The 16,300-nt window shown below is 42.1% G+C and overlaps 1 protein-coding gene across 3 annotated transcripts in view; it reads right to left on the reverse strand.

Annotated features, from left to right (window-relative positions):
• Nucleotides 1-16,300, reverse strand: part of CDH11 (cadherin 11) — a 143,116-nt gene that overhangs the window by 31,292 nt on the left and 95,524 nt on the right. For all 3 annotated transcript variants that reach the window (XM_036835052.1, XM_036835053.1, XM_036835054.1), the window contains 5 exons: nucleotides 14,803-15,200; nucleotides 9,879-10,173; nucleotides 6,528-6,647; nucleotides 4,520-4,687; nucleotides 697-884 (listed from right to left, as the gene is read on the reverse strand). In XM_036835052.1, coding sequence (XP_036690947.1) covers nucleotides 697-884; nucleotides 4,520-4,687; nucleotides 6,528-6,647; nucleotides 9,879-10,173; nucleotides 14,803-15,030 — 999 coding nt within the window. In that variant the 5' untranslated portion in view covers nucleotides 15,031-15,200. The remainder of the gene's footprint in view (nucleotides 1-696; nucleotides 885-4,519; nucleotides 4,688-6,527; nucleotides 6,648-9,878; nucleotides 10,174-14,802; nucleotides 15,201-16,300) is intronic.

Below are 16,300 nucleotides of genomic sequence, written 5' to 3' on the forward strand. Positions count from 1 at the left end.
CATACATCAGGAAATTATTACCACAGTAAGTTTAGTGAACTGCCATCATCTCATATAGATACAAAAGAAAAAGAAAAGGAATTTCCTTTTGATGAGATCTCTAAGGATTCACTCTGAACAACTTTCATATATAACATACAGCAGTGTTAATTATATGAATCACAGTGTACATTGCATCCCTAGGACTTATTTATCTTATAACTGGAAGTCTGTGCCTTTTGACCCCCTTCATCCAACTTCCCCTCCCCCTACCCCCCCACTTCTGACAACCACACATCTGGTCTCTTTTTCCATGAGTCTATTTGTTTGCTTGTTTGAAGTATAATTGACCTACAATACCATCTTAGTTCCTGGTGCACAACATAGTGATTTGATATTTCTATATATTTCAAAATGTTAAGTCTAGTTGTCATCTGTCACCAGACCAAGATATTACATTATTATTGACTATACTCCCCAAATCATTCAAAAACTAACCATCAAACTCAGGCAGGCATCATCGGCCCCTTCTGCCAGCTTCCTCTGGAATACAGTTCTGTTATCTCCCCAAAGCTCAGAGCTCAACTGCAAAGTCAGGTCCAGCCCTCAGTCGTCCATATTCTCCTTTCTTTAGCCTTCAACTCCCTGTTTCCAGCAGCGGTGCCTTGGCAAGGCAGGCCACACCACTGCCATATCTGATTCCTCACCCTAACTCACCTTTTTCAGTTTCACCACGCCCTCCTGTGTTTCATAGTCCGTTGTGATTTCAAACAATTCCATCCCATCTCCATCAACAATATTGTATGTGACTAAGCCATTTTCTCCAATGTCTGGGTCTTTAGCCTTCACTCGTCCCACTTCCTCCCCGGGGACAGCTGCTTCTGACACAGACATCTGGTATACGCCTAGAAGAAGAAGACATCTATTTTTATTTTCCCTTTTATTTGGCAGCTGTAAGACTTTAGATTTCGTTGAATCTCAATAAATTTCTCAAAGGGTTTGACATTGAACTTTCTATTGATTGAAAACATGAAAGAAGTGAATGGATGGGAGGAAGATCCCACATGGCTTGCTTGTCAAAGAAATGTTTTCTGCAAAGGATGATGAAACAATATCAGGGTCCAGGGTGGTAGGGTGGGGTCACCTGTCACATGTGAGAAAGGAAAACAATGCCCAGTTACATTTCCCATCAGGAACTGATGGAGGGCCATGTATATCTTCACACATTCAAAAAAATCAAAACTTCTTTTTACGTCTTTGGAATGGTCCATAAGTTAATTCTAAGGCTCACATATGGCACTGCCAGGTGCCCAGAAAAAGAACACCCTTCCCTGTTTAAAAGCCTTCCGTAGCTCCATATTTATTTTAAAATCAAATGCAAGTTGTATCCTTCATGGTCATGATCCTTCCAGCTGTATATCTGACTTTCTTCTTACTTTACCTCCTTCACCATTTGATTAACTGATACCTTATATGGAAAAGCTTCTCATAGTGTGACATTTCCATATAGATTTGTTTAATATGTATCAGGAACCTAATATATGCTAGGCACTGTCCTAGCCTTTGGTGACTCAGTAGTAAATGAAAGAGTCAAGATTCTTTCCTCATTCTAAAGAGAAAAAACCCCAAATGTATACATACGCTGATATCATTGCTAAGAAGGAGAAAAATAAAGTGCAGTGAGGGACAGAGGATAATGAAAGAGTGTAAGTGTGACTGTGTATAAATGTATGTTGTGTGTGAGTGTGTTTGTTCATGTGAGTGTGTGTGAATGTCCCCTGAAAGGACTGGGCCAGACAAATCATGTGAATACCTGGGGATAAAAATTATAAACAAAGCAAGCAGCAAATTGCAAAAACCCTGAAGTGGGAACACAGTGAATACATACAGAACAGCAAGACCACAAGTGTGATTGCAGCCTTCTGGTAAGGGTATATAGGGGGAGACTGGGGCCCAACTGTGCACAAAGGGCATTGCAGGAGATGGAAAAGACTTCAGGTTTTCTTTAAACTTGGTGGGAAGCCACTGAAAGGTTTTCAGTAGAGAAGTGAGATTTGAGATAATCTTTTTTTTTTTTTTAATAAGTATTTTAATTAATTAATTTATTTATTTATTTTTATTTTTTTTTGGCTGTGTTGGGTCTTCGTTTCTGTGCGAGGGCTTTCTCTAGTTGTGGCAAGCAGGGACCACTCTTCATCGTGGTGCACGGGCCTCTCACTGTCGTGGCCTCTCTTGTTGCGGAGCACAGGCTCCAGACGCGCACGCTCAGTAGTTGTGGCTCACGGGCCTAGTTGCTCCGCGGCATGTGGGATCTTCCCAGACCAGGGCTCGAACCCGTGTCCCCTGCATTGGCAGGCAGATTCTCAACCACTGCGCCACCAGGGAAGCCCTTGAGATAATCTTATTTGCATTATCACAATTCAAACATATTCTCTGCGAAACAACGTAGAGAAGCAAGGGTTGGAAACCTGGCCTCTACCACTTTCAAGCCAAGTGGTCTTGGGCAAGTTACTTAAGCTCTTTAAGCTTTAGTTTCCCCTTATGTGAATTTTATCAGTTCTAATACTCTGTCTACATTTATCTGTTGGGTTGGCCAGAAAGTTTGTTTGGGTTTTTCCATAACATCTTTTAGAAAAACCTGAGTGAACTTTTTGGCCAACCCAATCTATTGTTTGGCTGTGAATACTTTCAGTTCAGATCCATATTTAACTTAAACACACCATGCCCTCCATGGTAAAGGACAAGTGGGAGGTGGGAGCCTCTGCAGATAATTACCAATTTACATGAAGATTTAGAAAAACCTACTCCCAGTTGATTTTCTCTAAGTCTTCGTCAAGTTCATAGCTGTAAAACTGGTATCTTCACAATAGTGACGTAACTTTACTCTATGATTGTATGTGAGCAGGGGCATTAATCACTACCTGCTAATAGTCCTGCGTGGCCTTTTCCATCCAGCATACCAGCCAGCTTTAGAGTGGATAATGAAGATGCAGTTTCTTAGAGCGCTCTGTGAGGCTTAAGCTTATTGGGGATGCTGAACCTTGTGGCTGACCGGGCAGGGCAGTCTTCATCTCTGCGGTGACTTTAGGAGAACTGGCTGTTGCCTTGCAATCCTCTATCTCAATGTCTCCCTTGCATAGATTGTTGTCTTTGGATTCCTTTGAGCGACCATGCATGGTGCCTTCCTGGGGCCATACTTGGTGGCCTTCCCTGTTCTCTCATTTATACAAAGTGCCATCTCTCTGGCAATAAACTCACAGTCTCTACCAGCTGCCCTCCTCGTCAATGAAGAAGACACTTTCATGGTGAACTCCCTGAGAACTAGCAGCAGCAGCATCACTACGATCACACTGTACCTCTGTCTATACTATAACGTACACATAACAGATCTGTGTACAAAATCTGGCTTTGCCATATCCTTCGGGCAAGTTACTGCACCCTTCATGGAACTCAGTTTTATCTGTAAAATGGAGGCTCTCGTAGAGATCTGTAATAGTAGTAACTATTCACTAAAGGATGGTAGTCGTTTTAATTATGATTATTAATAATGACCTTTCAAATCATTTTTTCTTTTGTTTCCTGCTGCAAGCCTATCAATTTTGTAGAAGGGCCATAATCCCCTAGATAATATTGATAATAATGGCTAACATTTGTTGACAACTTATGCCAGATAACATTGTGAGATTTTACACTAGCTCATTTAGTTCTAACGACATCCTGTTAATTGAGCCCTGTGGAAGATTGTATTTTGCAAAAATAGTCCAAACAGTATCTCCAAGCCCACATGCTTTTCTTTCAACGTGACTTTAACAGTCCTTCCCTTGAAAGGTGGGGTCTACAAGAACTCCACTTACATTTGGGCAGTCTTATGACTACAGTAGAAATGATGCTATGTGATTTCTGAAGCTAGGTCACGATAGGCAATACAGTTTCTGCTTGGTGTCCTTGGGGCTCTCCTCACTTTTAGAACCTATCCAAGCCACTCCTTTGAGGCTGATATGAAGGGGAACCAACAGCCAACATTAACTTGCCAGCCATGTGACTGAGCCGTCTTGGAAGTAGATCTTCCAGCCCCAAACTGTGCCAGTTGATGCTATGGAAACAGAAACAAGCTGCCTCCTTCAGGTTTTGCCCAAATTGCAGACTCATGACAAAAATAAACGATTATAATTGTTTTAAACCACAAGATTTGGGGCAGTTTGTTAGGTAGCAATAGATAACTGATTCAGGTACTATTACATATCCAGGTTAGAAATGAGAACACTGAGACAGAGAAAGGTTAATTAATTACTACATCACACCATGAGCACCTAGCAAAATGGATTTTCTGTTCCCAGGGCTGCAGAACATTTTATGTCTCCACTTTCTCCCACTACCTCTCCTCCACTTAAGTTTTTTGTTGTCTTGTTTTTTGCAAGAATGATATAAAGAGCCTCCATTTTTCTAGATTTCTTCTGGAAATTTGAGTACAGCAGGAATGGGTCAGAGAAGAGTTGGCTGTGGCACCACTGGAAAGTGAAAGCCAAGCCCACCTACTTACTCTGTGGAAACTTTGGTGGGTTGTCGTTGACATCAGTCAGTGTGATCGTCACTTTGGTTGTCCCTGAGAGTCCGCCCATGTGTCCACCCATGTCCTTGGCCTGGATCACCACGTGGTACTCCTCCTTAGCTTCCCTGTCCATGTTGGGAAGGGCTGTTCTGATGATACCTGGACAGGTGAGCAGGGAACATCACAGATATTCATTGGTAACATTATAACAAAGAAGGTCTAGGCACAGGGGAAGCAAAGATGAATAGAACAGCACCTGCCCTCACAGAAGAGTCACTCCAACATGGTAATTATCATCACAAGTAGCCATACCTGGAGCATGATATAGATATATTTTCTAGCAAATTGTCATAATTATTAATATAGCATTAAAAGTTTATGTTTTATATGTTGTACTGTAAATGCAAGTAATACCTCATCCTTCTCAGGTGTGACACTTAAAGATCCTAAAGACTGATATATTTGAGGACACACTGCATGAACATCAGTAACATAAACCCGTGCTTTTGGACTGCCAGCAGAATCTTTTGACTATCTATGCCTGCATGCAATTCTTAGAAACATTTCTATGGTCCATATTAAGTTAAAAGTAGAAGGTGATATATTAAAATGTTAATATTAATTTTTTTAAAGTGTATACCAAATGGGTTAAAAATATATACAATGCTTATACAAACACTTACTGTCTACTATCTGCTATCACTGGAAACAATGATACATTAATAATTGAATTCTACATCATCTCTGGATATTAGCACATTATTGGTGTGGAAACCATGCTCACTTAAATCTTTTGGGAACATATTCAAGCTTTCTCTGTCTCTAGATACGGTAACATTTATATTGGAAATATAAGAGAGTGCTGTGGAAGCTTTAAGCCCTTATCCTTTTCTGACCCTGACGTTTGTATGTTTCTCAGCAACATCCTTGAACTCACTGAGCCTCATTTTTCTTGTCTGTTAAATAATTTGGTAGGTTCAAATTGGTGGTTCTTAACTATGAGTCCCTGAGACACGAAAGTTGCAACTGGAGTCCTTCCAGCAATTTTAACATCTCAAAAATCCATATAAAATCCCACATTTATCCTTGGTTAATCTGAAAATTAATTGGCAAAATTAACTGGTAAATGCCTTTGATGAAATGATAGCAAGTAGCCCCATAATTTGTGATCTGAAGCAAAGAGGCTACAAATAAATGATTACATAGGTAAGTGGAAATTATATTCAATAAGTGGGCAAAGTATCTGATTGGCAGGCTATGTATATACATATAAACATATATATTTGATAAATTTTAAGTATAATAATAAAAGCGGATTGTTTGTAAACATCTTTCAAACACATGGGGGTATGTTGTGGAAAAAAGAAATGAGTTTGGGGCGTAATATCGTGGACTAGCAGTTTCACAGGACTTTAGTGTTTATTCTGATAAAAGGATCCTAGGATCAAATTTGGTACAAATGGAGTGAAACATTTTGGCATGGGTTTTGGTTGTTTGTGTTTGTTCACTCTTTTGGTTTGCTATTTGTTTTCTGTACGGAATTTGCAGAGCCTCCTTCTTGGATGCTAACGCCCGCTGGGAATCTAAGCACAGTGGAGGAGGTTGGGGATATGCCTCCTCCCAGACACACGTGAGCATCAGTTCCCAGCCCCACCATCCCCAGCCCTGGCTTTGAGAGCTGCCAGTTTTCATACCAGTCTTCAAGTCCTGTGGTCTCTTAATTTGGATCCACAGTTGAATTTTATGATAAAACATATTTTAAGATAAATTCTTAAGTTTAAGTTGAATTTTAAGATATGGTTTTAAGAGAAAAGTTGCATCTAAGATTATATTTATTACTGTGACATGGTGCAATACAGACAGTATCTAATCCTCACAATAGTCTTGTTAGGTGGCCCTTTTTATATTTTAGAAACCTAAGACTCAAATAGGTTTTAGTGAGCAGACCTGGACTCCTTATTCACAATGTGTCGCAAATCGCAATGCCATTCCACGGTACCTGTCTGTGCTTCTACTGAAAAGTAGGGCTGTCCTTCCAGGATACTGTACACTAACTTGGCACTGTTTCCATAGGTGGGGTCATCTGCATCTGAAGCTGTCACCTGGATTACTGACGTTCCTTAAAAGTGAAATACAGTCATTAGCAACAGTCCCTCAGCTTTTCAAATTATATTCTAGTTTGCAAAGTTTTATCTTAAGATTAAAAACTGAGGAGAGCCCCAAAATTATTCAACATGCTTTCATTTTCCGGGATTGAGATGCAAAAATAACCTCCCTCCCTCCCTCTCTCCTTTCCTTTTGGTTTAATTCCCATAGCTTAAAAATGAACTTTCTATATTCATAGTGCATCCTGCTATACTTAGTAGTTAAAATAATAATATGAACATTATTGCAAAAACATTCTAAGACCCATGCAACTGGAATGTTCAGTATATCAAATAATTAAATAAAAATCTTCCCAAAGAGTATAATAAAGGATAATTAATGATGAATTGCTTTTCATGAAAGGACAGAGTGCAGTCTTCCATCTGTAGCAGAGCAATAAATACATCGTTTTATTGTTGCTTTGCATGTAATAAAATGGCTGCTAATACTACATTTTAATTAATTGATGGCTATAAATATTGTACAGAATGTTGTTCCCTACTGGCATGAAAATTGCATCTTCCCACCTCTAACAGGTCTGGTAGTCATATAACACAAACCACCAGTAGACATCTGGTGAGACCTAAGGCAAGCATTTGTGGGTCACAATGGAAGGAAACCAGGGAATTGAAGGAAGATGGGATTCTGTTTTTCCTAGAAAAAAACCTCTGTTCCTTGATGGTCACAAGTATCTGAGGGCATGAAATGCTGGGCTTCAGAATGGGGCAGGGGAGATGCTCAAGGGAGAGAGCTGGTTATTATAGAATTCCTCTGTGCCAGGCATTGTTTGGGGCATGTTCCATGTATTCTGCCCCTCTGCAGGGTGTTTTTACATTCACTGTGCTTGTGAGGTACTTAGTATGACAGGTAGGAAGTTTTGCAGCCTATTTTTCAGAGTGGGTTATTACCAGAGTCAGGAGTCTACCCAGCAAACAACCAAACCCAAGTTCTTTCCAAGACAGTTTCAGCAGAGGGGCCAGGTTCTATGTGAAAGGCAAGGGAGCCCATTTACACAGCCTCTGACAACCCTTTAATTTACAAGGCTGTCAGTGATTTTCACATGGCATAAAAATAAATCTCACTTTTTTTTTCTGTAATTCATTATTTCGTACAAACAACTTTTTTCTGAGCTCTTCCCACATAACTAGGCACTATTCTAAGTAGTGGAGATTTATAAGGGAGTCAATAAGCTCTATTCTCTACCTTCATGGTAGAGCTAGGGAAAGTATTATTTTTTATGCTTAATTTGCTTCGAGGAATCCACTAAGTTCATTACAACTCTTTGTATTTTACATCTATGTTGTTTAACTCTCATTAGAGTTTACATTATCCTCATTGTATAGATAACGAAACAAAAACTGAGAAAGATGTAAGATGTTGTCTGGGTTGACCTGGCTGGTCAGAGGCACGGCCGTGATTCCAACCCAGTACTGTCTGGCAGCAGACTCTACCCTCATAGGCCACGATGCAAAGTCTGATGTTACTCCTTAAGCACCAAGCTGCCCCAAGAGGTGGGATCAATGAAAATTCCCCTCGAGCATCATGTTTGATAGCTGGCCTTTGTCCCCTGGCTCAGCTGCGGACAATGCTGCCCCCTATTTACTGATTTATTTGATGTCTGCTACTTCTCATTAAAGTCCCCAGGTGAATACTGAGAAACTAAAGAATTGGGCAGGGCAAAGGGAAGAGAAGAAGGCAGAAAAGGCTCAGCTGGGTTTTCATAAAGTATGAGAAGGGTTTGACTTTAGCTGGAGGAGAAGAAGGGGACAATTTTTTTTAGCATCAAAAGTTCTATATGCAGAATGGAAGGAGCTTAGAGTTGTAGAGTCACTTCTGTAGCTAACACTCTTGAGCAAACTGATTCCCAATCTTGGTGCTTAGTTTTCTCATCTGTAAAATGGCCCTGATGATCCTTACGTTCATGGGAACTTTATTTTATTATTATTTTTTAAATTTATTTATTTATTTTTGGTTGCATTGGGTCTTCGTTGCTGTGCACGGGCTTCCTCTAGTTTGGCGGCGAGTGGGGGCTACTCTTCATTGTGGTGTGCAGGCTTCTCATTGCGGTGGCTTCTCTTGTTGTAGAGCACAGGCTCTAGGCGCACGGGCTTCAGTAGCTGTGGCACGTGGGCTCAGTAGTTGTGGCTCGCGGGCTCTAGAGCACAGGCTCAGTAGTTGTGGCGCACGGGCTTAGTTGCTCCGCGGCATGTGGGATCTTCCCCGACCAGGGCTCGAACCCGTGTCCCCGACAATGGCAGGCGGATTCTCAACCACTGCGCCACCAGGGAAGCCCTCATGGGAACTTTAAATCTCTGGTTCACATAACCATACTCACTCCCTGATTAGTACAGCTCTGATCACTGTGTGAAAAACAAATCCTTCTTAATATGAGGCATGCTTCTCAAAAGCCCACAACTACATGCATTCTATAAAGCCAAACAAAGTTTATTGCCAGGAGAAGGTAGCTAGTTGAATAAATCTTTCACAGAATTGTCCTCTAACAATGTGATGTGTCTTTATGCATGATAAAAGACATAGCTGCTTCTGAATTATTCTAACAGATGATGACACAGTGTCATGGTTAGGTGTATATTCTGGATTGACTTAATAGCTCAGATGACCTTGAATAAATTAATTAACCTGTTTCTAGCTTGGGTTTCCTATCTGCAAAATATGTCAAATAGGACCTGCCTCATTGCAAAGATGAGTCACTGCAAAGATTAAATGCAATACTGCATGTAAATCATTAATTAGCATGGTGCCTACATGGTACAAATATTGCCATTACTTATTGAACACCAACTAGCACTAGCGACCAGATGTATATTATTTCTAATCCTGCATGACTAGAAACTTTTATCCCCATTTTACAGAGGAGAAACTCAGGCTAAGAGAACAGATGCAACTGATTCCCAGTCATAAGGTTAATAAGCACCAGGGCCAGGATGACATGGATTTGATTACGTTTTTCCTACTCTTCCACACCTCCTCATATTTTGTCAGCTTAGAGTTTAAAACCTCAGGGCAATTTAAAATATTTGAAACTTCAGCTACGTATATGAAATTTTTTTGTTTGTTATTCTGCCATAGAAGATACAGCATACATTCTACTACCCGACTTGGGAGAATAGGCACCAGCCTGCCCACCCACAGAGACACCAGGCCTGCAGGTGGAGTGGGTCCGCCCTCCCCTGCCCTTACGTACCCACGTTGGACCTCTCGGGCACGTTGGCGTGATAGGTCTCGTGTAAGAACTCGGGAGGGTTGTCATTAATGTCCTGGACCTTGACAATGAATTCTGATGGTGGCTCCAGGGGCCGATTGGTGTCCCTGTCCACCGCCTGAGCCATCAGCGTGTACTGGGCTCTCTCCTCTCGGTCCAATGTCTTGGTAGCATGAATGTTCCCTGATTTGTCATCAATCACAAAAATGGTTCCGGCTCCTTCACCTGAGAGAATGTATTTAATGTTCCCATCACCAGAGTCAATATCGGAATGAAGCTAGGAAAAGAGAAATCAAGATTTGTAATTCCAGGACGGATGCACTGGGGAGGTAGAGACACACATGCTGTTGAGACAATACACTGTTTACACACACACACACACACACACACACACACACACACACTGAGAGGGAGATGTTCTCACCCCATTTTACAAATGAAGAAATGTAATCTTAGAGAAGATAATTGTCTTGGCCAAGGTCACACAGCTGGGGAGCAGTGAAGCCAGGGTCCAAACATTTTTAAATTTTAAGATTCATGCTCTCCCTCCCCCTCTCCCATTACATATGCACACATACAAAGTATATATAATATACATTAGTTCAGTTATTTTGAAAGTAATATGCACATACTATAGAAAATAAAAAACACACATTTGTGCAATAAGTAAATCTTATAAGTTCTGATTCCCATTCCTTCTTTTTCCCTGCTCAGAGACAGCTCTTATGACCAGTTTCTTGTGAATCCTCTAAGACATATTCTATGCATATGCAAGAATATCTATACAGATACACGTGCTTTGGTTTATTTTTACACAATAAAGTGCATAGTGCGCATACCACTCTTCACCTCTGCTTTCCTACCACAATAAATTCAGAGGACCCTTCCACACTGGTACATATAAATCGACCTCATCAATTGTATGGATGTTATTATAATTTCAGTCCTCTTCCAAAGGACACTAAGATTCCAAAGGACACCAGGCTTTTGTTACCTCAAACAATCCATTGATCAGACTTTCTGGAAGACCTGCTGTGCGGCGCAGGAAGTATGAGGAGCTGAGGATGGAAGCTGCCTGCACAAGCCCCCATTCCCGTCATAAGCATGGGGTGGGTGGGGTGGGGTGATGCCGCTCTTAGACATAGAAAGACTGTATATCCTTGGGAATTTCCCCTCTGTTGACAAAGCCCAGAGAAATGATGGGACTTGCCTAAATCCACAGTTGGCAGGGCCAGGAGGTCATCCAGGTCTCCTAACTACCCACCTGTGCCTTCTGCCTTGACTCTGCTCTGTGTTTTGTAACATGGAACTGCCCCCCAAAGACCACATCCAATTTTCCTGTAGCAATAAACTCTTTATTGTACCTTGTTGTCCAACCTCAATTTCTGCAGGTATCATCTTGATGAGTTCCTCTGCCCTCATTTTACCCTTTGTGGGAAAAGATAAGCATTACTTTCACCATTCTTATAGGCTTCAAGAGTAGCCAAGTGGATAAAAAGCCCTTGGTTCTACCTACTACATAAGAAAACCTAGTATAAACTAAAAAGCTTTATTCAAATGACATTTAAATATAATAATGCTTACTACTTATAATTATTATCTTATTATTTATTATTATAATTCTGTTTTAATATTATTAATGCGATTTTAATTATTATTATTATGAAACCGAAACCTAGAAAGCTTGTCCAGAATCACAAAGCAGGATTGAACACATTGCTTTTAAAAATTTTTTGTATTGTTTCAATTTCCCCCAAAATATCTAACTGATTTACAGTGCCTCAGTGAAACACCAAATATTTCAGCTCAGGGGGATACCTGTAGGTACAAATTACATGTTGATTTTAGTCTATAGTGCTTCTCAGGAAAAGAAAAAAAGCATACTTTCCTTCAGAACTTGTTACTCATAACAAGCTATGTGCTGTCATGAAATTATGATTACACATTTCTTATGAATAAGGCAGTTTGCGAGTAATATACAAAGCTATTTGAATATATGAAGCTAAAAAGGATGACCCAAATTGCCCCAGTCTTCATACAAGTTTCCACAGTGAGGGCAGGATCCCTGCCCCCATTCCTCTGGCTCCCCACCTAACCCCCAATGATAGTTTATGTTCATTTGTTTTCCCTGCCTCAGACCTGGCAAAAGTCAGGGGCTCAGCCACGTGAATGCACAACAAGGAAATCAATGCAACACTTACTTTAATGGGAGTGTTTAGACAAGGAATGTTTCTAGGGACCTTCATATATTACATATGAATTTGGCAAGACTCTTGGGAATTAAACAAATTTCATGATCAACCAAATAACTGAAAAAAATTTAAATATACTGCTCATTATTTTTATCTTGTTTTCAGAGTTCTAAGTTGGATATAAATTCCTTTTTTTCCCTCTCCAACAAAGATGATCCATACAACCAACAATGATATTTATTAGTTTCAACACAAAAAGCAGTTTGGCAAACCATTCAGTGCTATCAAGGGATCAGTTGCTGAGGTGGACACAGCCAGTTCCTAACTCCCAAGACTGATGGCATCCCCTCTGCAGAGCACAGCATGATGCAGACTGTGCTTCCTGCAGGAAATCCAGAAGTCCATGGTTTGCCAAATTCCACTTTTTGAGAGCATCTTAAATCACTCAACCTTGAATGTCATCAAATCAAAGGTTTTTAGGGAACAAGTCATCTAGTCTAATCCTCCTATTCATGGGGAACTACAGATCAGCATTGTCTCAAAAGGAAGTTCCATAGGATCCAACCACTTTATTTCTTTTTACCCCCATCCAATCCGACATCAGGCTCATTTTCATGTGTCTAGATTTTCCATCCTCTTCCATCTGCTGCCTTTTAGGAGGCATGACACCTGCTTGCTCCACAGAGATGCTGAAACGGCCCTCTAGGTCCTGTCTCTTCTGCACTCCCCACCCTAATACACACCCTGCTCCCCACTGAGAAAGTCCCCGTGGCAGATGTTCTGTTTTCTCAGAACAGTTCACGCACAGCTCTCCACATTGTTCAAGCCACACAGCTCCTGCTGTGGCTCAAGTCTCTTCTTCCTCTCTGGGCACACAGCCCATCTCCTTGGTGGAAGGAATTCTGTGTGCCAGTTGTTTCCCTGTGCTCCATTTCTCAAGGATACTTCTACTTTGGGTGTAATCTTTCCATTTTGGATATAAATGATGAAATTGCTCTAGTACATCGCTTCAAAAAGGCACTTTTCCATCCCTTAACAATAGTATTGAGACGCTAATATGAACCTCCTCCAAAGATGTCACTTCCATAAATATGGAATGCTCTTCTCAAGTTAAGCAGCAACTAAAATAACTTCATTGGAATCTATGAGGCTCAGAAATGAGCATCCCACAAATCTGCTCTTGTCCCTTTCCCCCTTCACAGGATAACTCTTACTCATCCTTCAGGTCACAAGTTGTTACCATTGTCTCCATGAAACTGCCCTTCATCCCTCCCAAACTTTACCATGTAGATTGAATTGCTAGTGAATTTCTTCATTATTCTGCTTCTTGTTTTAGTTTTTTAATTGCTTAGGTAAGTGTCTCTTTTCCACTAGTCCCTGAACTCTTTGAGACCAAGGACTATTTTACCCTAGTTTACCATTTGCCTCACTCTGTACCTTCCCATAGCAGGCTTTATGTTCTTATGTGTGTGAACACCTATCTCCTCGCAGTTCATGTCAGTGTCCTCTAAAAGATGGCTGTATGTTTTACCATAATTGATATAGCAGACAGTCAGTTTTTTTTAAATTAATTAATTAATTTATTTATTTTTGGCTGTGTTGGGTCTTCGTTTCTGTGCGAGGGCTTTCTCTAGTTGTGGCGAGTGGGGGCCACTCTTCATCGCGGTGCGCGGGCCTCTCACTATCGCGGCCTCTCTTGTTGCGGAGCACAGGCTCCAGACGCGCAGGCTCAGTAGTTGTGGCTCACAGGCCCAGTTGCTCCGCGCCATGTGGGATCCTCCCAGACCAGGGCTCGAACCCGAGTCCCTTGCATTGGCAGGCAGATTCTCAACCACTGCGCCACCAGGGAAGCCCCAGACAGTCAGTTTTTCAAACATATTTTGTTTGTTTTTGTTTTTTAATTTTGGCTGTGCTGTGTGTCTTGCAGGATCTCAGTTCCCCAACCCGGGATTGAACCCGGGCCTCCTCAGTGCAAGTGCCGAATCCTAACCACTAGACCACCAGGGAGCTCCCTCAAACATATTTTGAACTCTCTACCCTTGCACTTTTTGGAGGGGGTACACAGAGAATGCAGGATTTCTCAGTAGCACTAAGACTCTCAAGCCTTCTGAAATGGGTTTTGCCATCCCTAAGCCAAAGTGGATAAAATTCCACCCATTCTTATGACACATCCATTCATCTTGTCAAATATTCACAGAGGCGTCCCCAAAGCTGGACTTTGGTACAGGACCTGGGGATACAAAAATGACGCTGTTCCTGATGGAAAGTAGCTCAGGGTCCAGTGAGGGAGATAGATGAATACGTAGACACGTGTACTACAGGAAGGAAAGCTATGATGAAAAGAGTCCAGAGCATCATAAGAACACAAACGACGGCATCCAAGCTGGGGTTTGGATGTGGTAGGGGAAATGCCCCCAGTTGGAGAATGGTTAAATAAATAATCATCATTTCTATTCAGTAGACTACTGTGTAACCATTAAAAAACAGAGTTTTGAGGGCATAACATCAAGTGGAAAACTGAAGTGTTCTTAACATGGATAAGTCTATGAACTAAAAAAAAAAAAAAGGCTAGAAGAATGTATGAACAATGATTTTGCGGTTTTTACTGATGGCCAGACCATTATTATTTTCCCTCCTATATTTTTGTTCTGACCATACCCTAGTACAGGGATGGTGGAGAGTGAGAAATAAATGTGGAGTGACAGCAGCCTTACCCTGCCCACGAGCACGGGGTCAGGCCCGGTGTACTCCTCTATCACGAAGAACTGGTTCCAGACCCAGCCTCTCTTGGAGCGCTGCAGCACCTGGCCCTCCTTGCCCTTCTCGTGGTGCCCGTGGAATGAGGGTCGCAGGTGGCTCCTACGCTCCGTGGCGAAGGCCTGGCTATGGCACAGCATGCCCAGGCACACCAGCGCGGCTTGTAAACAGTAGTTCTCCTTCATTTTTGGTTACGTGGTAGGCACAGGAGAATGCGGCTGTCACCCCTTCCAGCGACTGTGCTGCGGCCTGGCCAGTGGTGGCCTGCCACGCGTCACGCCGAGCTCACTCGGACTGGAATGTTTCTCCTCGCTGAGCACATCACGTCAGGGCTGCCCACTTCCCCGGTCGGCCTCTGCAGGGAGATAGAAAGGTCAGACTAGTCGCAGGCTCCATCCCCACTTCATTTCAATTCCATTCTGTAAACACTGACCCACTTTGGACCCTGTTAGGGCTTTGCTCTGGGTACTGAGGCTGCAGACGCCAGTGACAAATAGTCCCTGCTCTCTGGCCGTTTACCACGCGGTGGGTAAGATAAACACATACACGAAGAAACCCCTCAAGGTCGATATGAGGATAAAACGTGTGCGCTGTGGAATTCAGCTGCCCAGGTCTGAGTGTCAGTTTTACCATTTTCTAGCTCTGGGTTTGGGGTAAGCCGACACTGAGCTCAGCTTGCTCATTTATGAAATGGGCTCGCGAATCGAACTCACTGCAAGATCTACACAGGGATACACGGGTAATACCCCTAAGTCTCTTAGCACAAGGCCTGCTATACAGTAAACGCTTCATATTTATCTGTTATTATTAGGATCATAACTGTGCTTGGGTATGTTTTCATAATAGGGAAACTTAGGGCATTATGGGCGGCCAGGAGAGGAACACATAACTGATGGGGGTTGAGGATGGAGATGGCAGAGGGTGGGGACCGTTAAGGAAGACTTCCTGGAGGATGGGATGGTTGGGCACAACCATCAGATGAGTTACTGTGATAAGAAAGGAATGGATGGGATGTCCAGGTAGAAGGAACAGCGTGCCCCAGAGCCCAGAGCTGGTCACAAGCACAGCACGTCCCAAGACTGTTCGGCTTACTGGATGGTATAAGAAAGGAGGAAGCCAGCAATGAATCCTTCTAGATATGGGAGGTCGGGGCAGACCCTAACATGGTCACTGACGGCCACTAAAACATTTGTCAGTGAAATAATGGGTCAAGTTCTCATTGTTGGATCAATATAGTGTCAATTCAGTAAGCAAGATTTGCTCTTGTCCGGTCCAGTGTCCGCCCAAGAGCCTGACGATCCTACCTTAACCTGACAGTCTTTCCAAGGATACTTTATAAGCTCTCTCCAACAAGGAAAAGCAAAATAAAACAGCATCCCCACCAGCTGGTCCAAAGGTCTTGTTCCTGGCACCCAGCCATGACTCAGCTACTCATCGAAAGTAAAGATGAGTGCT

The sequence above is a fragment of the Balaenoptera musculus genome, chromosome 19, assembly GCF_009873245.2.
Source record: "Balaenoptera musculus isolate JJ_BM4_2016_0621 chromosome 19, mBalMus1.pri.v3, whole genome shotgun sequence".
Taxonomy (NCBI): Eukaryota; Metazoa; Chordata; class Mammalia; order Artiodactyla; family Balaenopteridae; genus Balaenoptera; species Balaenoptera musculus.